The sequence below is a fragment of the Ctenocephalides felis genome, unplaced genomic scaffold (genome assembly GCF_003426905.1).
Source record: "Ctenocephalides felis isolate EL2017-DRISC unplaced genomic scaffold, ASM342690v1 CF-g0.4_SCAFFOLD_00845, whole genome shotgun sequence".
Taxonomy (NCBI): domain Eukaryota; kingdom Metazoa; phylum Arthropoda; class Insecta; order Siphonaptera; family Pulicidae; genus Ctenocephalides; species Ctenocephalides felis.
In genome coordinates, this window is record NW_020536999.1 from 41300304 (window position 1) to 41327070 (window position 26767).

Below are 26767 nucleotides of genomic sequence, written 5' to 3' on the forward strand. Positions count from 1 at the left end.
GCCTTACGACAAGTAGTTTAATTTTAAAAATTCATCAAAGTTTGGGTAGTGTTTTTGACGTTTGCTAAAAATAAATTAGATGATTAGTTGGTATAACGATAGTGTACTTGGTCTTGAACATAGTAAACCATTAAAGTCCTACGGAAACTAGTTCAATTATAATTATTGATTAATTAAAATTATTTATTTTTGAAAATTTGCTTTTAGAAAATACTCCGAGTTAACGTGTTCGTTCGTTCGTTTGCAATGATGTGTAATAAATTCACTCGGAATACTTAGAATAGAATCACTCATAAATTAATTTTTTTATTGATTAAGTCGATTATTTGCACATATCGGGAAGTTCATGTAACTTGCCTCAAGGCTAAATACCAAACCAACTAGTTGAGTTTTATGTAAGGGATGCTGACTTCATAATGTATGCGGTAAAATATCGAATTAGAAGCAAAAAATTATACACGTCTAATATTCGATATTCAAACCATAGTTTTTGCTTCAGCAAAACGATATTTTTGTTACAAACACTATGATAGTTTGTCATAGATGTGTTACAAAATTCTGTTTCCTTCTTTGCTATTGAAAGTATGTATATTACACTTAATAAAATATGTTTTTAACTTAATTTAATTTAATCGGAATTTGTTATCAGTGGCATGGGTAAAACTTCATTCGTTCTCGATGTGTCAATAATCAGCTATTCGTATTCACCTGAATGTTTTTTCTTTTTAACATATTGATGCTAGTGATGGGAACTGGTCATCGGATTTATATTAAAATTGAAAGCTAAAATTTTTAAGATCTGAATGAAATGTTTGAAAATGATATATGCTTTATTTTGTAAGCATATACTATATTTTTTGTTTTGTTTGATTTGTATATTTTAAATTGAGTGAGTGCATATGAACGTATATTAATTAACTTCCCGTAGGGTAAGTTATTGTAATGGGCCGAAAATCGGAATTGAAAATTTTTACATTTCTCGACGTTTTGAAGGTTTCTGAACGTTTTGGCATACTTCAGAAAAAATGGATGTGTGTGTGTGTGTGTGTGTGTGTATGTATGTATGGATACAAATTTTCGTCCACGTTTTCGGGCGTACGGATCAACCGATTTGAATGGTTTAAAAAACATTCGATTCCTATTGATAGGGAAAAGAGCTGATTAGTTTCTGGCGAAGGCAGGTCTAGCCGTTTCGGAGATACGGAGCAAAGAGTGCAGAAAATAGAAATCGAGTTTTTGAGTGAACGGAGCATCCGATTTGAATGATCTAAAAAACATTCAATTAGTAATGATTGGGAGAAGGGGTTATTAGTTTTTCGCAAAGGCAGGCCCAGCCATTGCGGAGATACAGAGCTAAATGTACAAAAAATGGCAGTTTTTGAGAGAACTAAGCGTCCGATTCAATTGATTCAAAAACTTTCTGCTTGTCTTAACAAAATAATTGATTTTGGAAAAAAAATTTTGTTCCATTTTTTTTTTTTTAATTTTTATTTTTTGTATATCAAAATAATTCAGATTTTATTTTTAATTCTGACTATAGTTTTAATATACTTTAAACAAATAATTTCAACTCTGCAATTTAGTTGATATAATTCTTATAAATATTAGACAATGTTACAATATTTATAACAATCTATTTGAAAACATTCAATATTCCTCGAACATTTCGTTACGGTACGTTTCGTTGCCTTAAGGCACGATGCCACCCACCCCACTAGTTTACGTTTACTTTTACATTGTCGTAAGTATGTAAAATATTTGCTGTTTTTAATATAAGGGTATAATAATATCCAATCAATAAATCGAAAGCTTTCAATTAAGGTTGTTGCTATCGGAAATCGGGGTTATATTTTATACTAAAACCAAACACGGCAATGATTATCTCATATGAAGCATAATGTCTCATTATTGTAAATTATTTCTTGATTTATGCTACGGCTCAAGGAATTTTATTCCGATGATAAATTCATATATTCAAAGAAATATTTTATTCCAAGTTGGCGATGTACATTAATTTTAGTCCGATGTACATCTCTGTTGATACAAAAACTATATATGTAGATAGTTTTTATCCATTACTTCGATTACTTCGTTCACTTCTGTTTAATTAATTAAAACTGAGAAAATACCGACGTGTAGAGCGACAAACATCGTCGTTAATTAAACATGCGTTATTATTATAAGGAGTTTAATTGTCTATTACGCGCCTCGAGATGTGTTGATAGTATCAAGTGCTATGAATATATTTCAATATATTAATAGGGGATGTCAAATAATACTATATAATACTACTACCGTCTACAAATTAAGAATTTGGTTTTAAATTATTCTTAATCATTTAGAGAATAATCAAAACATGTAAAATAGAATTCTTCGCATCTCATTTCGTCCAAGTCTAAATGAAAGTTTTTTACTTAAATTTAAATTGAGCCATAATTATTTTTTGCTTAAGTCTGTTTTATCCTAAAGTTTAAAATTTCTACAATTATAATTGGAATTGAACATAATAGCAGTAGTAGTTTATAATATTGTGAGGGTTGCAGTTAAAAATGGTGTGAAGGAATACAATGATGGGTATATAAAGTATATAAAGTTCTTTGATAGAAATGGGTATAATAAGTATATAATAAGTAATTAGTCTTATTCTTCATGGTTTTATGTAACAGGGGTAAATAGTAACAGGCGCTTTTTAATGGGATTTTAAACGATATTAAATTTGTTATCTCGATTGGGAATGTAAACCGTTCTGCATATTAATGTCATAGCTTCTGTCTCGCAGGCCTTTGCAGTGTACAGAATTGTGCAGGTCCGTCAGTTTTGACATGAAATACTATCATAAAATTTCGGTTTGCGTTATTATTATCGACTAATTTTGAATTTTATTTATTAATTTACTTCAAATATATCAATTTCTGATATTGTTCAACAATTTTGCGATTGCTATTTCGATTAATGTAAAGAAATCACGGCTGGGGTTAGTTGAAACTTGCAGAAGTTATATACACATTCAAGTGAAGATAATTGGGTGAAATGCATAGATTGTAAGCTCTGGGCACATGTAAATTTTGTTACACGAGTCACTACATCCTTTATTTGTATTAATTGCAGCCATACCATATTTTTTATGTGTATTAATTATAGTTTTCGTTGATTTATGAAAAGAATTACTTAGCAACATGTCAATTTTCTCAAAATGAATAATTTAACGGAGGTAATATTGTCGTTTTTTGTCGTTACTACTTGCCCCGATAGATGTTACTAGTTGTAACATCTGCCGGGGCAAGTAGTAACAACTAGCCATAAACAAGGGATAAGTCGTAACACTGAACTTTTTCTAGAAAATGATTGTGAAATAATGAACATTAGTTCTAATGAACAAATAATTATGTGTTGGGGAAAATAATTATATTGGATTCTGTAGAAGAATAGTCATATCATCTTTTCATCTTTGTCACAGAAATGTAATCAGTGGTATTTCAAAATATATTAATTAAAAAAAAAAAGCTAGAGGCTTCCTAGCTAGCAAATAATGGGTCATGCGCTCTTACAATGCGTTTATCATAGAAATATCTAAAAAAAGTTTTTGAAACAGTTCTATAAAATATAATTATATTTTAGCATAGATTTTATAAAAATGACAAAACTTAATATGTATGTACCTAAATATTAATTGGATCATTAATTCTTGCTCTTCATAATGCTTACTTTAACTCATATAAAAATAATTGTTAAGATTATTATTTCAATATTTTGTAATTTTATTTTATTAATATTCTGTTATTTACATTTATATTTTTGTATTTATGCTTAATTATTTTTTTATATACTCAACAATTTTGTATTATAAAACTTTGAATAAAGTTTTGATTGACAAAAAAAAAATAAAATAAAAATAATAATAATTTATACATTTCCTCTGGACTATTTAATTGTAGACTATAACTCGCTAAAGAAATCCGGAGATGAGGGTATCTATTCATATTTTCTACGTTAAAAAATTATCTGACCAAGTATGCAAACTTGATATATATTTTTTATTAACTTGCTATTATTATGCTTATTGTAATAACATCCTGATAAGAGAAATAGCGTATTACACCAATAGTATTACACCAATTTGCAAATGTTGAATCACGGGCTTACACAACGATTTTTTATTGCACATTTCCAAAGTTTTGTAACAGTTCCGTGAAACACAATTATATAAAATAGTTTCTCATTTATATATTCGGCTGAATTTTACTCTGTGATAAGTTAAATATTATTTCGGGGTATTTTATTAGTATAAGCCATGCCGAAATCTTATCTCGGGCGTTCATCTTGGGATCTGGTCGCGGTCACTGTAACACAATAAACATAAGGGTGGCGCTATATATTATTTCAATTCTAGAAGAGAAAGCGGTCCTTTAATCTAATAATTGATCGCCGTAAGGCTTTTTATTGTTCCAAGTCGTGTGGATGGCATTTGAATATCACACTTTTTCGAGATCATTATCATAATAGTGTTTATAGTATCGTGTTGTTCTTTGAATATCACGAAATTTATCAAGTGAATGTATTTTGAAGCTCCTAAAAATAGTCATCTATGATCGTGATACATTTTCAAAATTATGCACAATAAATGAGAAGAATAATATAACTATTTTAGTTGTATTATGACTGACATATTCGAAGAATATTATAATTAAAACTATGTCTGAATTTGTGCAGTTAAGAAATAAATGAATTTGCTGGAAAGTTCTACAGTCTCTAGCCTTTAAAAGTCATCCAGTTCATATATGGAATTTTCATTTATATTCATTTTCATAATAATTGAACGCTTAATTGAAAATAATGATATAATCGATTTAGTCATATGGTATTAATTTAATCTCCGCAATATAAATTTCAATATTCAAATATATTAGTTCTATGGCAGGGACATTCGAAGAATGTGACATTATATTTTCAATATTATGCATTTTTATAATAATTTTGTATGGAAGTAATACTACAATCACTGTTAAGTAATACTAAATTTTGTATTCAAATATGTGAGTAGTTTGATCAAGATATTCGAAGAATGTTATTTTCAATTTAAAAAAAAATCTGAAATTATGTAGTGAATTTATTCTGAAGATACTAAAAAATAGTCGCCTCTATGAGAAAAAATAAAAATATATAATTTAATATTCTCATCCATACGCATCCTTAGATTTGAGTTTTTGTGTGAGAAGAATGTAATCAGTTGTATAATATTAATTTAATCAGTAATTGTAATATATCAACTTTTAAAACCTAACCTCCAAATGGCACATACTTTGGAATATATCATTAGTTCTACTTCACGCGTTTATTATCATAGAAGCAACTCATACTATATCAAATTAGACCAACATACAAATCCAGATATGCAATTAATCAAATAACATTCTCCAACTGGAAAGCTAAAAAAAAAAGTCTGAGACCTGCTAACTTTAAGCACAGCTCATTTTACTAAACATAGATTATTATCTACAAAGGCATTTCGATGGTGGAAGCTTATAGAAATTTGTATTTTCTGATTATCTATAATAAATAATAATATTAATAATAATATAATTTAAAAAAATGTTATCGTAAGTGATAGCAAATTGTTGCACTTACGATAACATTGTTATTTGGCATTTGTATACAAATATTCTTAGAGTAAATTGGATTTTCGATTTGAATTTGACAAAAACTCACATGGCACAAATTTTGGCTATTTTGAAATCATTTATTTAATTACATTCTTATCTTCGATCTGATTTCCAACTAGGACCGTGTCGTGACAAGCCGGGTTTTTTTTTATAATGATTACCAAGGGTTGCTTGCATCATTACCTGGTGTTCTAGTATATTACATTTACACTCTCTGCAACTGGCACAATCAGATAACAAGGGATTTTTCTCTTTTTTTACTATCTTTTTTATTTTTTGATTAATTGTGCCATACCGGGCTTGTGTAGGTATAGCATCTGATATAAATTATTTTAAACGGCGCATTGTAACGGCACCAAATTTGTAATAAAACTCACCAAGTTCTGTAATAAATCTTGAGTGCACCTCGTTGCAAAGTCGTAAACGACAAAATAAATGCTCACTTGAGTACTGATAAGATCTTAAAAGGATTTTTGCTGCCTTTTAAATGATTAATTATATATTGTTTATACTTAAAAGAATATGGTAGAGACCTTTTCTAGAATAAATTGTAAAATGTGTCAAAATAGGGTGGTCCTTAATAATAATAAGCTATAAGTGATTTTTTTTTCGAATTATACAGCAGAATAGGACATAGATTTACACTAATAGTAGCTGTATAAACTATAATTTTATAATTAATCTGTGTGTTTTAATTATTTTAATTACATAAATACTTAGTCTAATGCAGTTTACTACTGCATAATGTTTGTAAATTCGGAAATGTTATCTTTCTTATCAATTAACTAATTAATTCAAGACTAAGTAATGTGATAAATGATTCCTTTTATATTGATGATATTTTGCGATTGAAATATTAAAATTAATGAATTTTATCCTAAATTTAATTTTTTTCTCTACTTTAAGGACGAGCAATTACAGCAAGCAACCAAATTAACTGCAAGAGAGCGAAGATTTATCAGATTTGCATCGACGGAGTTTGACAATCAATTGTACATGACACCACAAGATTTTCTAGACAGTGTGGTGGAACAAGATCCTAGACGTAAGTTAATTTTTTTTACTATATCAAAAAAAAATCATAAATGCAGAAATGCTATTAATTCATTTAAACATTTACGTCACAAATTATCGTCAAGATCTTGATTCATAAGAGGCAATTATTCTGGATTTTTTCGGAAAAATATTTAACTAAATAAATCAATAAAGAGAACATTAGATATAATTAGCTATCATTTTTCAACATAAATTGTATTTTTGTATAACTGAATTTGACAATCAATTTGTGCATGACATCCTAAGATTTTCTAGACAATGAGGTGGAAGATTCTAAACTTACGTTACGTTACGTTAATATTTTTTTACTACATTAAAAAATATTATAAGTAAGTATTTAGTATCAATTGTATTAATCTCACTATACAGATAAATATAAAAAACTTCATTTTAATGAAATATGATTTTCACATTGATATGCTACAATATTTTCTAGACAGTGAATTGGAAGATTCTAGGCTTAACATTTTTTTATTATATTAAAAAATATATATAAATAGTCGAGACACTACAAATTTATTCGGATAAACAAGCTACATATATCGTCAAAATTTTTATAAACAAACATAAATAAAATAAAATAGAATGTTTATACATGAAAGACATGAAAGATTGTTCTGATTATATTTTTTGGATAAGGTGAACACAATAAATAAAGCACTCAATACAATCTAAAATAATAAATACAACCTAGATTAAATAACAACAAAAAAATTTAGTATCGATTTTAATAATCTCACTATACAGATAAACATAAAAAACTTCATTTCCATAAAATATGATTTTCCCGTGGATATACTACTTCATTGTTGGTCATAAACCAATTGTTATTTTTCCTAATATTTTTGTACTTTGCTGAATCTGCTCTTAATTAAAATATTAGAATCAGTGACAGGTTATTACAAGTGTTTGGCAACAAAATAGAAGATTTTATTATCAATTTTGTTATTAAATTATTTTTCACTTATTCTTTATTTACTCCTTACATCAATTACACCATAGCATTAATATATATCATTAATTACTTAGCGCAATTTGCTTCTGAGTAAATTAAAATAAGGAATATTAAATCAATATATTTAGTTGATTTTTTTATTATAAAATTCAACAAAGAACGCAATTATTCACTGCAGTGTTTGCTAGTTGATTTAGTTGTAGTTATTTTATTCAAATATTCAATAAAAAATGTAATTATTCACTTGGATGTTTGCTCGTTGATTTTGTAGTTATTTGTGTGCTTTACGGGTGTAATATATGTCTCGATCATGGGCAAATAAATGCTTGTCTATTAAGATTTATTTCGCACTACATCGTCTAAACTTTACTCTGCCATTACTTTCCGCCGTTAATCCGCAGCCCGTCTGAAGCGTCGACAGCTGACTTTGTCGGAGGTTCAAGCGCTTAAATCTTCGACGCCTACGCTCAAAAAAGGATCCCATCAGATGTTTAGGAACCTTAGAGAAAAAGGTAAAATTTTATTGAAAAAAATATTCCTTCTGAAATTAATTTATATTACTTTCTTTTTGACGAAACAATTAACATATTTTTAAATCCTAATTTTACAGGATAAGGTAAAATTTTATAAGTTTTCTTTATTAATTCTAAAATGGATTAAATTTTTTTATGAAACAATTAATATAAACAGTTATATATATATTGAATATTTATGTATATTCTCTACGTAATTTATAGTAAGCATTATATAAATATTATAGACTGATAATATATACATTAGGGTGCTCCTTAAAATGGTCATTTTCGAATTTTCTTGCTCCCAGGGGCTCAAATGGTTCCTAATTGATAAAAAACAATTCTCTGAAAGTTTTAGCTCTTAATATTAACGTTTAGATAGAGCGCAATTCAATCAAACTTCGTATGGAAAGAGCATGGAAAAATTTTTGAAAATTTCAAAAAAATGTTTTAGGTATAACTTAGCGACAAATGAATAAGTTTTATTCATTCATTTGTTCGCTAAATTACATCTAAAAAACATTTTTAAAATTTTTGAAAATTTTTCCACGCTATTTCCATACAAAACTTTGATTGAATTGCGCTCTATCTAAACGTTAATATTAAGAGCTAAATCTTCCAGAGAATTGTTTTTTATCTATTTCGAACCATTCGAGCCCCTGGGAGCAAGAAAATTCGAAAATGACCATTTTAAGGACCACCCTAATATACATATGGTTAATTGATATGTACATTACCATAATTAACTTAGTAATCATGATTTATAAACATTGAAAGTACAAATTTTGCTTTTCTTGACAATAAGTTAGGAATTACATTACATTTACTTAATGACAAACAATTACATTTCATAGATATTTAATCAATTTACTTATTTTATTAACTCATGTGTGATATGCATATTCATATAAAGTTTATGTTAAATAGTTTTAGTTAAGTTTAAGGAATTATTATTCAAATGAAAGACTTATTTAAATTACAGGGCGTATTCTGGTCTAGAATTAAAAAAAAATATCTATACAAGATGATTTGTAAACATTTTAATTATTTTTGGAGATATATCTGGTTCGACCACGATTAAACTCTGCTATTTCTTCCCATTGCGAAACTTTAATCGCATTTTTCTCGAAACTGCCTTTTTCGATACGATACCCACGATTTCTCAAATTGTACTTGACTAATAATTTACTTGAAATTTTTATTCTTTTTTATACATTTTTTTCACTGTGAGCTGAAGTCAGTACGATCATCCACAAATTCCACAATTCGAGAATATCAAAATTGTAATAAAAATATATTGTTTACCAGCCGCTATTTAGCGAAAAACAATTATTTTAACTTGTCCGTAGTTGATATTATAGCGACATTATTCTAGATTAATAATATCTTTTTTCTTCTTTGGTTTATTTGGAGGTCAGGCGTCAATTTTTTGAGATCACCTTCTAGAATTAAAACTACATAAAAAATAAAAAATATATGAAAATATTATTTGCCTCTTTTTTCACAGTCTTTAAAATATTGCATAAAGTTCATGACTCTAGACTTGAATACCATATTAACAGCATTAATTCAATTACAAAATTAATTTCGATATGACATCTTGATTTGTAATGTTCATAGATAGATTAGTATTAGTTTCTATTACTGTTACTAGTATAAGATACAAAATTTAGGAATTTGATTGGATTTAATTGGATTTTAAACTTATTCACAAAGTTTAGTTCAATAATAATTATTTGAGCTTATTATTATGTTATTTGGTTTCAGGAATAATATCTTACACGGAATATTTATTTCTGCTCTCTATATTAACAAGTAAGTAAATTAAATAATACCAGCAATAATTAATAACTCGGTAATGGCATTATCAGTTTTTTAATAAACAATTTAGTATTTTTTCTTAATATTTTCCCTTTTCAGAGCCACAATCAGGATTTAAAATAGCATTTAATATGTTCGACACCGATGGTAATCAAAGAGTGGATAAAATGGAATTTTTAGTGGTAAGCGAGAATATATTTTGTAAGTATCATTTATTAGTATATATTTTCTAAACTTTTCATTGCAATCATCTTCATAGTGGTATTTAATCTTCAAACTGAGATTTTATAATCCATTCGATGCCAATACTACTACTCATTCTGAGTATAATTATTTATATTTTATACATTTTTTCCTATACAGTATAAGTACATACTTTAATATGTTATCAATATTATATTCTTATTTTTAGCGAAGTTTTTTTACTAATAAATTAAATTGTTATATTATTTTTACATGAAATTAAATACCAAATGAATTGGTCAAGTAATCAAAACACGAAAAAATATTATGCACTTATTGCTAAAGGACAGATTTACGATTTGTATTTACAGAATTTAGTTGCAATTACATACATAAATGTTATTTACATATGTGAATTTATGGTTACATTTTTTTTATTCTAAAGCCTGTGTGTAGTTTTGGAAAATGCTTCTAATTTCTTGGCACTGAATGGATTCGAACGTTGTTATAATAATTGAATATATGATTTTTTCATAGTTTTAACATTTTTATTTAAATAAATATTTTTTACATTTAGATGCTATGTTTATCAGTTTGAAGATTTGGTTCATTTTATAATATGACATAAAATTCATGTTATTTATATTAATTAAATTAAATTTCACATTTCACTCTCTTTATTATTTATATAACATAACATTTATATTTAAGATTTCACTCTTTCCTACACAATTATTCGGTTTTAATTGTTTATTAAATTTTTGATTAGTAAATTCAAGTTGGCATGAATTTTGCTTAAGATGTTGCATGATTTTGGTTCTTTATGGCTGCAGCACCACTCTGCACAGTTACAAAAAAGTATTTCGTCTCAAATTTATGCCAGTAGAAAATTAAATAAATAATAATATTATAAGTGGAAGCGTAATATCTAAATGTATAATTGTGGTTTATAGGGTTTGAAATATTTCATGTTTGATGCATTGTTAATATTTATATCGCTAGCGGTTCTAACATTTTTTTCAAATCACTGGTTTTAAATGAAACGTTAGCAATATACAATATATATAATGCTCGTTGTTACTTTTTGTATTGTCGATACTTCAAGATCCACAGGGGCAGTTCCGCTTACGACAATTGTTAACTGCCCAAATTAAGTATTGAACCAATTTTAAAATAGTAAGGATATTATTTTAACTTAAGGCGCTATTTAGCCGAAAGTGTTGTATAAATTTTCTGCAGATCAGAAGATTGCTGGGTGGTTCAATGGAAGATCGAGAATTGGATGAAGGAACTAGAAAAGCAGTGAGTGTTCCTATCTGCCTGCATCCAAACTTTTCCTATCTCAATGAAGAGCGGTAATTTACGAAATTGTCTTACTTGCACTTTATTTAGTAAATGTTGTAGCGATATCTGTTCATTTTTAGATACACTATTGTATGTTCAAACTTTTATTTTTATTTGTCTTACACCTTTTGTCTTTTGTAACTTGTCAGTATATTTTTCGAGAGACATCTTTTTTAGCATACCTATATACATATAGAAACAAATGATCGATTTCAAAATTATGTAGATTTTGACAAATTTAATTTCATTTCACATAATATATTACACATTGAAAAATTGAATATATTAAAATGAATAATCGAACCCATAAATGATTCTGATAGATGATAAGATAACAAATAGATAATAAATCTTACATATTCATAATTCTCTAATGAAAAAGCAAGTGAGCCATTTCGTCAAAAGCTCTCATTCCTACTTAATAATCTGCCTCTTAATATGTGTTGTGTCACAATATGTTATCTGTAATTGTTGATATTTGCATCCCTATTTTTGGTAAAATATAATAATAATTTTTACAAATTCCTATCCTGTAAAATAAAGAGTTACTGGCTTATAACATAAGTGGAAAGGTACAAAATCTCTGAAGAAATATAATTTCTCTATAATTATTCTTATTATTAAAAAAATATTTATATTAGGCAATAATGTGTATATTAAAAGTCCACAAATTTCAGTCGCGATAAATAAAAAATAACTAGTGGGGTGAATGGCATCGTGCCTTAAGGCAAATTGCTGGTACTTTCCGTACCGTAACGAAATGTTCGAGGAATATTGAATGTTTTCAAATAGATTATTATAAATATTGTAACATTGTTTAATATTTATAAGAATTATATAAACTGAATTGCAAATTTGAAATTATTTGTTTAAAGTATATTAGAAGAAATTAGAATTAGAATAAATCAGAATTAAAAATGAACTCTGAATTATTTTCGATATGCGAGTACAAAAAAAAAATTCGAAAAAAAAATTGAAAAAAAAAGTTGAAACAATTTTTTTTTTTCAAAATCAATTATTTTGTCAAGACAAGCAGAAAGTTCTTTGAATCATTTAAGGTCGGACGCTTAGTTCTCTCAAAAACTGCCATTTTTGCACATTTAGCTCCGTATCTTCGAAATGGCTGAGCCTAGGCCGCAGCTGCCTTTGCCAAAAACTAATAAACACTTCTCCCAATCATTACTAATTTAATGGTTTTTAGATCATTCAAATCCGATACTCCGTTCTCTCAAAAACTCGATTTCTATTTTCTGTACTCTTTGCTCTTATCTCCGTAACTGCTGGACCTGCCTTTGCCAAAAACTAATCAGCACATCTCCCTATCAATACTAATCGAATGTTTTTCGAACCATTCAAATCGGTTGATCCGTGCGCCCGAAACGTGGACGAAAAATTGTATCCATACATACATACACACACATCCATTTTTTCTGATTTATACCAAAATGTTCAGAAACCTTCAAAACGTCGAGAAATGTAATGGGCCGAAAATCGAAATTGAAAATTTTTACAATAACTTACCCTACGGGAAGTTATAAATTTGTAAAGTTATCCAGGCTTGCCTCCAGAAAGTTTGAGGAAATCTTTTGATTACTTTTATCAAATTTTTAGGCAACCATAATTATTGTATTTGCACGAGAATTTAACACGAAGTATGTGCTAAGTATGCTATTTATTGAAGATTTATTAAAAAAATATTAATTATAAACATTGGTTTTATTTAACTAACTTTATCCTGACGATTCGTTGGTTTTACCAGTTGCAATAAACATGTGCGAGGAAATTTCCAAACGGGACTGCGTTTCTTTTGTCATCTGCGTCTTCGGGTTAATAACCGTACACGTTTATTAATTCTCATTCCCATAAGAATAATACTTTTGAAATAAGATATACACAATACATATAATAATCAACCGTTATGTTGGCCACTTCTGGAGGATATCAGTTTCCAACCCTTCACAGATAAATATTTTACGACCGTGATACTAGACACCGACTCGAGACAACTATATTTTACTACCGCGAGTCCCACACTAAACGTAATTCTTCGTTCTTTGTCTTTATTCATGTAATGATTGTTCGTGGGGTTGATTCACATGATCCTTTATTTATATTCATTCAATACTATAATACTAAATACTATATTTATCTATACTATTGTTTTATAGGCACAATTTTATAAATCTACTGAAGCTATAACTTCTTTTAACTTCTTGTGGGGCGAGTTATAGTAATCATCCTTGAAATTATTTGCATATCTTCATGTTTTAGAGGTTTCTGAATATTTTGGCACACCTTGGAAAAAATTGTTGTATGTGTGTGTGTGTGTGTTTTGTGTGAATGCAATAATTCATCCACGATTTCGGGCGCGTAGATCAACCGATTTGAAATATTTAAAAAACATTTGACTGCTGCTGAGAGGGAAACGTACTGATTAGTTTTTGTATTTTTTTCATATTTCAAAATTTTCAAACATTTTTTTTGAATATCGAAAATGACTCTGATTTTACTTTCAATTCTAGATAAAATTCTCAAGCTCGCTTATATACTTCAAATAAATAATCTTAACTTTGCAATTCAGTTTATATAATTTTTAGAAATATGAGATAAGATTCTTTATTCTAACTCTGCTTCATGTAGATTTATTTATGTATTTTTCATGTAAAGATATATCAACTTCGTCGTCTAATTCATAAGTTCTTATTTTTCGTTTATTAAATACGAATAATGAAAATTACAGTATTTATCGAATATTTCATTACGGTGCGGGAAGTTCCAGCAATTTGCAACTAAGCCTCCACAAATTTTGTTTTTTAATTACATTAATAAATAGTTTTTATAGAATCTATAATATAGATCGTCATATAAGATTAGTGTTTAATTATAATATATTTAATTAATTATTAAATTAACGTTCATTAGTGTATTTTATCATTTCAGTCATTATTTTGTAACAGTCATTTTTGTTTTAAACTATTCAGTGGATACAGTACAAAAGTATAAACTAGTTGCAAGTGGCATTTTGCATTGCACTGAACTTGCCAAAACGTGTGAATAAATCGACTTAATCGATAAGGATACATCTTTAGAAACATTTGAAATTTTATCTACAATTTTGAAAGTTTGATACTAATATTCCGAACTATAACATTTTTTTATAATTAAACCACTTTTCGGAGAATTCTAATATTTTTGTTAGGCTTTCGAACGCTTGTTAAGACCTTTATTTTAATACAATGTTTCATCAAAATTGTTAAAAAAAATATTTCAATAATTATTTACGAAGAAACCTCTTGGTAAACTTTACCAAGAATTACTCAGCTTGCGCCAAAAATCGTGAATTGATTTAATCGAGAGGTACCAGCTGAGAAACGAAGTTAACTTGTTACGAGACATGGTCTTAAAGAACATTTTAAAATTCCATAGGTCAAATTTCAAACTTTTATAGTGACAATTTTAAAAGTTGCGGAACTTTAATTCGCCGATTATATACACTATATACACATATCGGAAGGTATACTTACACATACATCTAATTTTTCATAGCTTAAATACTATTAATAATCATCTAATTTATTAATTAATTAAATTGAACTGTAATATAAAGTATCTATCAGAATCCGTTCATGTGTCTCAGGCCATAATAATTATTACTCTTCTTGTAACATGGAAATATTTTTTACGGCGTAATAAATAGACACTAAAGATCGTTTATGGTTCAAATATAATTTTAACGACATCATACTTATTATCTACCATATACCCTAGAAAAGAATTTTCACGTCGGTCGGAACTATACAACAGAAGGGTTCGTAATTTTCTTCCTCTTGAATGATAATAGGATCGTCAAAATAGCTGTAATCGCTTTTTAATATACCCACGGTCGTAAATCCGAAAATCAGCGTTAAGGACGCCGTAAATGTGAATGTTTGGGAATAAAAAGCTTTTAAAATCTTCATACTACATTTGATGATGTTATTAGTTTAATTTTACGATCTAATTTATTCACTATTAAATGATACTTAATATACGTTTTCTGATTAATGCGGTTATTACTGATAGTGGTACTGCAACTATATATTCAATATGCTCAATTACTTTAATTCAATAATAAGTTGAATGAAAAATATTACATTTTGGAAATTTTTATTGAACTTCCCGAATGAGTTGTTCCCGATTTTGTTTCTCGTTTTAAGTGATTGTAAATCGTTTAATATCAGTTTGCCAAAATGTAGGTATGTGAGGCAAAATTACAGCGCTGAGGTTTTCTCAAAAACAGCTTTACCGTTTTTAATAAATTTAAATCCATCCGATGCAGCTGTACAATGACTTGCATTTATTAGTTTTTCGTGTCGATCGGCCATGCCGTTTCTTTGCAATTAGCAGATTAGTACAAAAAATTTCCGCGTTCTAACCAAAAATCTAACAATTATAAAAATCAAACAACTGTTTGAAAGCTATTATTTGTGAATAGTGCTTATTAGTATTTGGTAATCGGCCGGGCCGTTTCTCTGTAATTTATGATTTAACTATTTTTTTTGCCAATTTTAATCAAACCTTTTTTGTGATAAGGTTATGATCTTAACCATAATTTAAAATTGTTATGTGCTTTAACGCAAATAACCACTTGCACCTTAGTTAAATTATGTAATATGTAGAGTTCTTTATATAATTTAGTTTTAACTGAAACGGTCTTATTATACAAAATGGAGAGACAGAAAATTGAACATAAAAATATATAATGAGAAATAATATTGTAGAATAATATTCAAAATATATGTTCGTATATAACAATGACATTAATGTTACCTAAAATATGTATTTGAATTCAACATTACTCGTACACTTGATATAAGTTATATAAGCGTCAAGATATTCAGAATATTATAATTGTTTATAATATAATTATTTTTATATTCTAAATTCAAATAATCCAAATGTTAATATGCATCTAATATTAAAGGCGGACCAAATAATAACAGTTTTAAGATTTTCTCGGTATAATTGAGTACTGAAAGCTATAACCAAACTTTGTGTTAGAATAAAAAAAATATTACAAACTTGCTAGTAACTCTTAGCTAATCCTTTATTAACCCACCTGTGTATCCCAAAAGACCCCTGTGTATCTTTGCATACTTCTAATGATTGTGACTAAATGATAATGCTAATATTTTTCCAAAAATTTATATGTGTAATGTAATCAGTCGATCCGTACTAATATTAGTAGAATAATTTAAGTGTTTGTGATTTGTTTTTAATCCTACTAGTACAATATGTCTGACAAAAGTATCAGTAAAACATTTGATTGGTAACTAGTGAGTCATGTGCTAAATAATTGGATGAGGAACATGTAACTATAGTATATTTTTTCGTATTATTGAGAAAAAGATCAGTAATAATATACATGATCTATATGGTTGATTTAGATGTTTTCTCTTTACTTTAGAAAATATGTCAAAATATAAACTGCCGGTTTTAGAATTATCATTATTAGAAAATGTATTGTAGCAATTTATATAATATGTTTGGGACAAAAAATGTTTTATTTTCAATGCTGAATTGACGTATATTTTATACCTAATTTTAAAGCAATTGTATATCATTGCTGGAATCAGGACATAAGTTTTAGATGGAATAACCAAGGGATTCTTAGCTAAAGTAAAGTTTTCGATGAAAATATGTGGTAGATCATTTTCAATAAACAGTATTTTGTAAATATACCATGTGCAGTTGTAATATATAAAAAGTACCTTATGATGTTTACGTTGCTTTTTGCGATTAATCTTCAATCATTGTTCAGTCGTTTGTCATTTGATTGCGCAAAAAACAATAATTTGTTATAACAATAGAAACAAATAATGAAAACTAATGAGTAACAAACGAAATTCATTTGAGCTGGCTTTTGTGTCTGTTTTGAATTGCCAAGTGATGCTTCAGAATTTTGGTTTTGTGAATTCAATAATTTTTAATGATACTGAAAAAGACCTGCTTACCAAACAGCTTTTGAGCTTAGTTTCCACTAAGGAAATGGCTACATTTATTGTGAAGCCTAGGATAAAATTGAAGAAGAAATCAATCGAACAGAAAGTTTCCGAAGATTCTGAGAATGCTGAAGCTAAAATTGAACCTGTTGTAGTGAAACGTTCACTTGTGAGTAGAGAAAGAGGAAGATGAAATGATTTATTCTGTTTGGCAAAAATGCGAGTATACATAACGATTTTATCTAACAGTTTGTTATACTGGGAAATATATTTTGGGATTGGTACCGTAAATTTATTAAATGTAAATGAAATTATTGAATGATTTGTATATAAATGCACAATGAGTGTAATAATATTATACTGTACCATTCAAAAAATATGTCTTCCAATCAAGCTTTGAAACACATTTTCTACACATATCCACTTCAAATGCTTCAAGACAAAAGGATAGTTTCAATTCATGTGTCCTTATACTTATGTTAACCAGTGAATAATTTGTATACGAATGTTTATTAGATAAAAGCAGATTATTTAATGTGAAATATCTTCATCGATATTTTGTAGAAAGCTACCAAATTATTAAATCTGCAGTTTGAAAAGTGATTTTTTATATTTGGCTGTATTTTTTTTAAATTGTAGATCGACTGACAATGACGTAAAATAGTTATATTCCAAACCTTCTGCAGAATTAAGATTACCAAAATTGTCTGATTTTTATTACATGTATTATTTTAAAACATTTTGTAAATATATATATATATATATATATATATATATATATATATATACATTTTTACAGATTATCTATTTGTGTAATTCTATAAAGTATCACCTACACAATGCACAATTTTCTGCCTGCTTGAAATAATATTTCACATAACTTGTCTTTCTGTGAATGTTTGTTCTTCTGCATTTATTTATTATTTATTAATATTTTTGGATTTAAATGTTTTTATGTAAATTTTCCGTGGATTGAATTCTATATAAAACATACGTATTTAGCTTTACATATATACAGCATGAACTGGCTTTATTTTTTTGCATGTTTACATACGGTCAATATACAATAATTATAGTAAATCCTAGAGCTTGCAGAAAACTACAAGTTATTTTATTAAATATGTTTATATTACTCTTTTTTGTATTTTCTCAATTACTTAGATATTTCAATAAAAAATTTGTTACAGTTTGTTCAGTTGCATCAGTATTCAAAATATCGCCTAAAATATTTTGAAATTTTAATTTCATTGAATATATGTATATGATTCACTTTTTCCTAGTATTTTCTCCATTAATCCATGGTCCAGTTGCATCAGTATTTAAAACCTCGAACAACTACATAAAATATTTCGAATTTTAGTTTGAAATTAACTAATTTTAGTAGTACGTTTACAATATTTTTATCAACTTTAAAATTATATTTGATATAGTTATTCTTTATTTTTCCAATCGTTTTTTTTTGGCTCTATTGTTCAGCTTTTGATCTCTGATGGCAATATAAATGACCTAATTTTTAGCAAGCTCTATTTTTTTTAACTAATGTTTTTGTGAAACCATATTTGTCGATTACTAATAAATAATTTTATATGATAAAATATTTAGATGGAGCGTATATTTAGTTACGCCTATCGGGGGCGACGCGGTATGGAAGCCGTTGAGAAAGAAAACCCGAGCGTCCGTTTGGCTACGGAAACGGCTTTAGATGATCTGGTTGACGATGATCAAGGATTGCAAAGAAAACATAAAGTGGACACCACGTTACAAGTAAATGTTATTTATTAATAATGTTGTATCAAGAACGTGGATCAGTTACCACTAGTTCCGAATTCGATTTCGAATTAGACCACCTTGATATCAAGCAGTATGATATTAGAAATTTTCTTGAGATTATAGATTTTATATATAGCCTTTTGCTTCTTCTTATATATATATACTAGCTGACCCGGCAAACGTTGTTAATTAAGGTATATTCTAAACAATTTCTAGAGAATCAAAAAAATTAATATTATAAGTGTATAAGGATGTGTTGTCTGAATGCTATATACAATGAGGTATTATACAAACAATATACCCCATTAGTTTGTCTATGTTTATTTCCGAGAGCAAAGTCATGAGAATAATCAAGGTTACAAACATATTTTTCCTTCTACTTTCAAATATTGTTGTTCAACAATGCTTAACTTTACTGGTTTTTGACACATTGGTGGTGGACCTTTTTAACCCCGTACCTTCATATATTACTATCTATTTTTCGATAAATTCTGGAAAAATGTTATTCGACAAAATGTCCCTTTGATCGATACCAAATTTAGGTTCTGAATTTAAATAACATAAATAAAGAATAATATAACCTAGAAAATGTTTTATAAATACCAATGAGTATATAATTATGGTAAACACGGTGCTCTGAAAGATCTCATTTGTATAATTATATACTCATTGTTGTTTATAAAACATTTTCAAAATTCAAAAGCTAAATTTGGTATAGATCAAAGGGACATTTTGCCGAATAACATTTTCCCAGTTATAATTTCGCAGAATTTATCGAAGAATAGATATATAGTAATATATGAAGGTTTACCAGCAATGTGTCAAAAACCAGTAAAGTTAAGCATTGTTTAACAAGGAATTGAAAAGTAGAGGAAAAAAGATGTATAACCAGCTATAACCTTGATTCTTATGACGTTGCTCTCCGGAGATAAACTGTGATCTTTGAAAATCCATAATAAAAGAATTTTTTCCGTTGGTAGTTTTTTAGCATTAGTTAAAAGTGTAGTTATTTTGTAAAATACCTTTAAAATTAAAATAAGACATTAAAGCTGTTTGGCACCTGGCCGTTCCAAGTTACCCGGGGTAAAAAGTCTAGTTAACAAATTGTTTAAAGACTGATGTAAAGAAAAGCAGGTCAAAGAAGAAATACTTAATTCATTTTCTATCTCTCTTCGCAGAAATTTGAAAATTTTGTATAAGCTCAGTAGCATTATTTACAATTATACACAAAATCCAGAATCCAAAAATAATCTGAAAAACTTGAAACGTAATCAATAAGTCGAAAGACCAAAAAAGACTTGGATTGGATTATACCATGTTTTCTATAGAAAGTGTATAAAATTTCCAGTTTGATTGTATTGACAAAATATAGACAAACTAATGGGGTTTTTTGTTTTTATAATACCTCATTGTATATAGCATTCAAACAACACATTCTTATACACTTAAAGTATTAATATTTTTGATTCTCTAGAAATTGTTTAGAATATACCTTACTTAGCAAAACAACGTTTGCCGGGTCAGCTAGTATATATATATATATATATATAAATGAATATAATATATATATATATATATATATATAATTAATTATTTATAATATATATATATATATATATATTAATAATAATAATTAATATATTAATATATTAATAATAATTAATATATATTAATGAATTTCTAAGTAATTGTTTGTTCAATGCTTTTCTAACAGATTCATTTCTTCGGCAAGCATGGGAAGGATGATTTGCAATACGAGGGTTTTAGAAAATTTATGGAAAATTTGCAATATGAAGTTTTGGAATTAGAATATCAAGAATATGCGAAAGGTCATGAAACAATCACGGAGGTAGACTTCGCTCAAATTTTGCTTCGATATACACAATTAGACGGTGATGTTTATGACATGTATTTGGAACGATTGTTGGACCGTGTAAAAGATCAACAGCAGGGTATTACATTTCAGGTAGATATTAAAGAGAATTATTAGTAGAGATACTATATAGAAATTATTGTTTTGAAATCAATCTATTTTATAATCGAGAGTTCTTTTGAGATTTCTATAATATTTTTATAATGCTTTATAAAACTAGGATGTTTTAATTCTTTTTTAGTTCCTGATACTTGGTACTATAAACAAAACGAATTCGAATATTTGATATTATTCGAAACGAATAATATAAATAAATTAAAGATTTAAATAATATAAGTAAGTTATATGTACTTAAGTTTTTTCTGATTTACAGGAATTCAAAGATTTTTGTGAGTTTCTAAATAATTTGGAAGATTTTGCTATGGCCATGAAAATGTACACATTGGCAGATCATCCCATTTCTAAAGGTTTATATGATACATACATACATGCATATAATATATATATATATATATATATATATATATAACTTACAATTAGTGCTATTGCCAGTCGTTTTATTATCAACACCAAATTTACATATATATATATATATATATATATATATATATATATATGTATATATATATATACAAATATATTAGGTTCGCAACTAAGTAAGTGCGTAAGTTTTTCAAAAACATTTTTTATATAACTGAATAACTTTATTCTGTAATGCATTGTTCATTTTGATCAATGACTTTTTGTCATCTTTCAAGTAAGGGGGCATCCATTAATCACGTGAGCGAGTTTTTAAGTATTTTTGGACCCCCCCTCTCCGTTGGTGATACATGGTGATATTCAAAATTACCCCACATCCCCAACCAAACATTACGTGTATTTTTAGTTACGTGAAAAAACTGTAAAAATTTTTGAATGAAGTAATTTTTTTTTGAAGATGTTTGATTTAACAGTATAAAAATAAATACACGTGATATCTTACTATACCCCTCCCTCCCTTATGTGATATTTCGTGATTTTTTGTCAAACCCCCCCCCCTCCCCCTAAAAACCTCACGTGATTAATGGACGCCCCCTAACCTCATTACCCCTTTTATATTAAGTTTACCACTTTTATAAAACATCAAGATTTTATTAAAAAAAAACTTAATCTCAGGGACAATTTGTAAGCATCATACTTAATCATTAATTTGTTTACCATTTGTTTGATAAAGATGAAAACCAGAAGCATAAGAAGATGTACGTTTAAGACTAGATGGTAATATGGTTAATAGTGGATGTGGCAAAACATCGCATCCAAGCTCTAATGTTTGTCGAGTGGCCAAAGTCTTCAACTGCGTTGTTTAATTTCATTAGTTGTTCAATATAGACCTCAGAATTGATAGTTCGGTTACGTGCTAAGAATAAAAATGGGCAATTATTTCGTAATTAACTTTAATTGGACGACCAGAGCCTGTTTCATCTTCGTGTAGAAAATCAAAGAAATGTAATTTAGCAGAGATATTTTGACAGTCATTTTTTCAAAGCTTTGTCACTATAAACAGCTCATAACGTTTTAAGAAGCGAAGATCTTTTTGTCCTAGACAGAAGTAAAAAAGCAAAATATGTCAAAAATTTTTGATTTGATTTTCTTTCTTGAAAACTACAACTAAACTGACTGACAACTAAATTGCCTACTTACAAATAACAATAGCTGAAACTTGGTTGTTTATATATATATATATATATATATATATATATATATATATTTATATATACACACAAGGCAAATGTACACTATACCTGGATAGTACGTTATTGCGTGATTTTTCATTTTGATCACCGGTCGGTAAATAATAATTTTATACAATACCACATAAACTATAATTTGAATCCAACCAAAATAGCACGCTTTTCGAATTTAAAAATTAATTTTTAAAGCCGTGTGGAGTTTCTTGGCGCATCGGTCGTACCTGATTGCCGTTTTTAAGAGAACGGAGCGTCCGACTTTAGCGGTTTCGGAGATCTAGTAAAAAAAGTAAAAAAAAAATGTTTTCCCAAAAGTAATCATTTCGTCAACAAAAGCAGAATTTGACAACACAATCATTCTAATCGGATGCTTATTTCTCTCAAAATCTGCAATTTTGCAAAATTAGCTCCGTATGTCTGAAACGGCTGGACCTGTTTTTGCCAAAAACTAATCATCACTTTTCCCCATCATTACGAATTGAACGTTTTTTGGATAATTCAAATCGGATGCTCCGCCATCTCAAAAACTTTATTTCTAATTTCTGCACTGTTTGCTTCGTCTCTCCGAAACGTCTGATATATATGTGTGTGTATATATATATATATATATATATATAGAAATTCAAATATATATATATATATATATATATATATATATATATATATTTGAATAGTCTTGAATTTGATGTTGATATATATGTTTAGTTTGAGTTAAAAAGTCGGGTGTTAGATCAATAAAAATCGTTATATAACGATTTGTTTTTTTAGAGATGTTCAATTACGACGTTTCAGAACTAGATATGTTATCAACAGGTTATTCTGTCAAACAATTATTCATATAGACTAACACTATTAATGATGATTACAAAATATTCAGAAAAAAAGAAAGGATTATGTATCATAAAAAAGTAAAAGAAATTTATAAATTTGAGTAGCAAAATGTATGTACATGCGATATTGATCTAAAAATCCATATCACTATTTTTTTTCGAGAAAATTTTTCGAGTAAAGTCAAAATTTTAAAATATTCTTTAGGGATTTTTTACGAGTGTTTTTAACGAGGATTTAAAGAATAATGAAAAAATAGTGATATGGATTTATAGATCATTGCAGGTAAATAATTTTTGCTTCCCAATTTTATAAATTTTTCTTATTTCTTTCTATTTTTCCTTACTTTCTTCTGGTGCATAATCCATTCCTTTATATATTTTCTTAATATTGTGTAATAATCAGTATTAATAAGGATAGTCTATATAAAAAATTGTTTTTGACCGAAAAACCTTATCTAGTTTCGAAACGACGTAATTAATTATCTCCAACAGACAAGTTATTCTTTAATTATTGGATTTATTGTTCAGAAAAGAAACTCAGAAAGAAATATATATATATACTAGCTGACCCGACAGACGTTGTTCTGTACCCATCCCTACAATTTTTCAATATTTTATACTAATATTTACTGCTTAGTTAAAAATAATAATTACTGTTTTTTGAATTACTATTTACACCAATATATGAGTGATGTTGAATGTAGAACTGTTTCAAATAAAATGATTGTTCTCAATTCCCACACTTTAATTATTCAATTAACAAATATTAAAAAATGTTCAATAAAATTGTATATTAAAAATTATACACTGCGATTTACAGAACAAATTTATTTCCAATAGCTCAATTTATTTTATTGCATTTAAGGGTTATATAGTATTTTTAGTCATACCTGTAGATGTGGATGTATAAATGAATGATTTTTTGATTATTCACGACTAAAAACATTGATTTTCCAAATTTATCACACTAAAAATAATCGTCTGCCTTTGTGATTTATGGTTATAGCATAAGATACACGTGTTGAAAATTGAAATCTTTAAAAAGTACAACAAATTCAGAAAGAATTAATATATAGCATTCGCGGCAAAGGTGCAATATCACCTTTTATTTTTCTACCCAAGATATATGCTTCAATAATGTTGCCTATAATTTTTATAATTTCGTACCATATTTTAACTGGCTTTTAGTAATTTTAATATCTAAACTACATTTTTTCTCCAATAAATCAATATACGTTATTGCTTAAGTTTATATTTGAAGTGAATTAATTTGTCAAATCCTGTTCACATGTGCTCTATTCAACTTACGATCAACAAATTATTGCTCTGTGAATTTTTTTACTGTGCTCCAATTTACTTGATATTTTGGAAATAGGCTAATCTTTATCTTAAGTTCAGAAGTGAAACAATTTGCACTCCGTCACCATCCACCGCATTAATTGGATTATTACTTTTTTAATTCTGATTTTATCAGAACTTGTAATACACTATTTTAAAGGTGATTAAATAAGCTACAACTTTCTCTATCATTAATTTTACCGTAACTTCTCTTATTGTAAAACGGCGAAGGGTTAAAGGGCTCGAAAGACCTCTGGTTGGAAAGCTCCTAATTAATCATACATCTATCAATATTTGTGTAACGAAAAAATAATAAACAACAATAATTAGTCAGAAAAATACCTCGAATTTCATATATATATACTTTTATACGTATTCTTTCAGAGGTATTATGATGAGAAATTGGTTGTTTTTTTTAAATGTTTTTTTTTCATGAAATCATGAGTTTTTGAGAATCATTGTACTAAAGTTGTGGTATTTTCTAGAATCCATCAAGATCTCTTAAAACAAGTTAATTCTAGATTGAATACGATTATTTTTAATTTTGGTGGATATGGCACTCAAAGTATTTGATTTAAATGAAAAAAAAAACATTGCATGCGTCCTTTATCTGCATGATAGCTCACTCATTTTACACGCAGAAGTACTCATTTTAAAGCTTATTTTGAGCACTATAAAAACCCAATTTCATATCTAGCCTAATAATGTTCCTAAAACACTATAAAAATAACGATTTATTAAGATTTTAATTGATATAATTGTGCTCATTACATGATTTTCGTTAAAATGTATTTTTGAAGGTATTAGCAAAAATATTCAGTAGCCAGTAACTTGAAAAGTATTTCTTTTTTGAAAAACATTATTAAATATTTTTCTCGTATAATTAGTTCTTTTATCGATACCCAACGTTATTTTGAAAAAAGTAAAATTACACCACTGAAAAGAAATGTCATCCACCCGAGAAGTGGTAAAGGAGTCTAAATTGCTTTCACTTCTGAAGAGTAAGATGAACCTAGTTCCAAAATTCCAAACGAATGGAAAAACAGTAAAAATTTCAGACCCGAAAGCGCTCCATTGAGTAAATATTCCGTACCCAATGACAAACATATGATTTTTGACACAATGAAACTTCTAAATATTTTTTTTGTATTGTGACTTAGTATAGTAAGGCAAAACGACTGCAAATTGAATATGTTTGAGCGCAATCACTTATGGGCTCGCTCCTTTGCGCGAATTCGTATGGCGAATCTGTTCGCAAAGTGCGCAAACAAAATTATTGCAAGCAAAAGCAAACCACGCGCAGTTGAGAACACGATTCGTCGTGCGCGTCAGACGCATGCGCAGACTGTCAAAGCATATGTTATATTATTTGCATATTATATTATTTAATTATGGCACATCTCAGCTGCTTTTCGGCATTAATAATGTAGACATTATATTTTCTTATTCATAATTATGAATTTATTATATTCTAATATCGCCTTAGCCTATAAGTGAATAGAAATGTTTGGCAAATGACAGTCCTCAATTGTTTTTAATGTCAAACTAAGCTTCAAAATATTTTCAAGGGCAAACAATGATAAGCGGTTTTTGTAATTTTTTCTATTTATTTCTACAATTTACTATATTTCTATGAATCAAAACATTCTAAAAATTTCCCGTAAAACTTCAGGAAGATTCATGAAAATCCGAATTATAGTTTAGGAGGAAATAT

General features: G+C 27.7%; 1 protein-coding gene across 1 annotated transcript in view; it reads left to right on the top strand.

Annotated features, from left to right (window-relative positions):
* The first annotated feature begins 6569 nt into the window (after positions 1-6569).
* The window catches only part of LOC113376057 (calcium uptake protein 3, mitochondrial), a 29210-nt gene continuing 9012 nt past the window's right edge, over positions 6570-26767 (top strand). The window contains exons 1-9 of the mRNA XM_026615990.1: positions 6570-6705; positions 8073-8183; positions 9954-10001; positions 10107-10189; positions 11430-11492; positions 17535-17684; positions 19118-19279; positions 21000-21251; positions 21532-21625. Of these exons, the coding sequence (XP_026471775.1) occupies positions 6657-6705; positions 8073-8183; positions 9954-10001; positions 10107-10189; positions 11430-11492; positions 17535-17684; positions 19118-19279; positions 21000-21251; positions 21532-21625 (1012 nt within the window). The 5' untranslated portion in view covers positions 6570-6656. The remainder of the gene's footprint in view (positions 6706-8072; positions 8184-9953; positions 10002-10106; positions 10190-11429; positions 11493-17534; positions 17685-19117; positions 19280-20999; positions 21252-21531; positions 21626-26767) is intronic.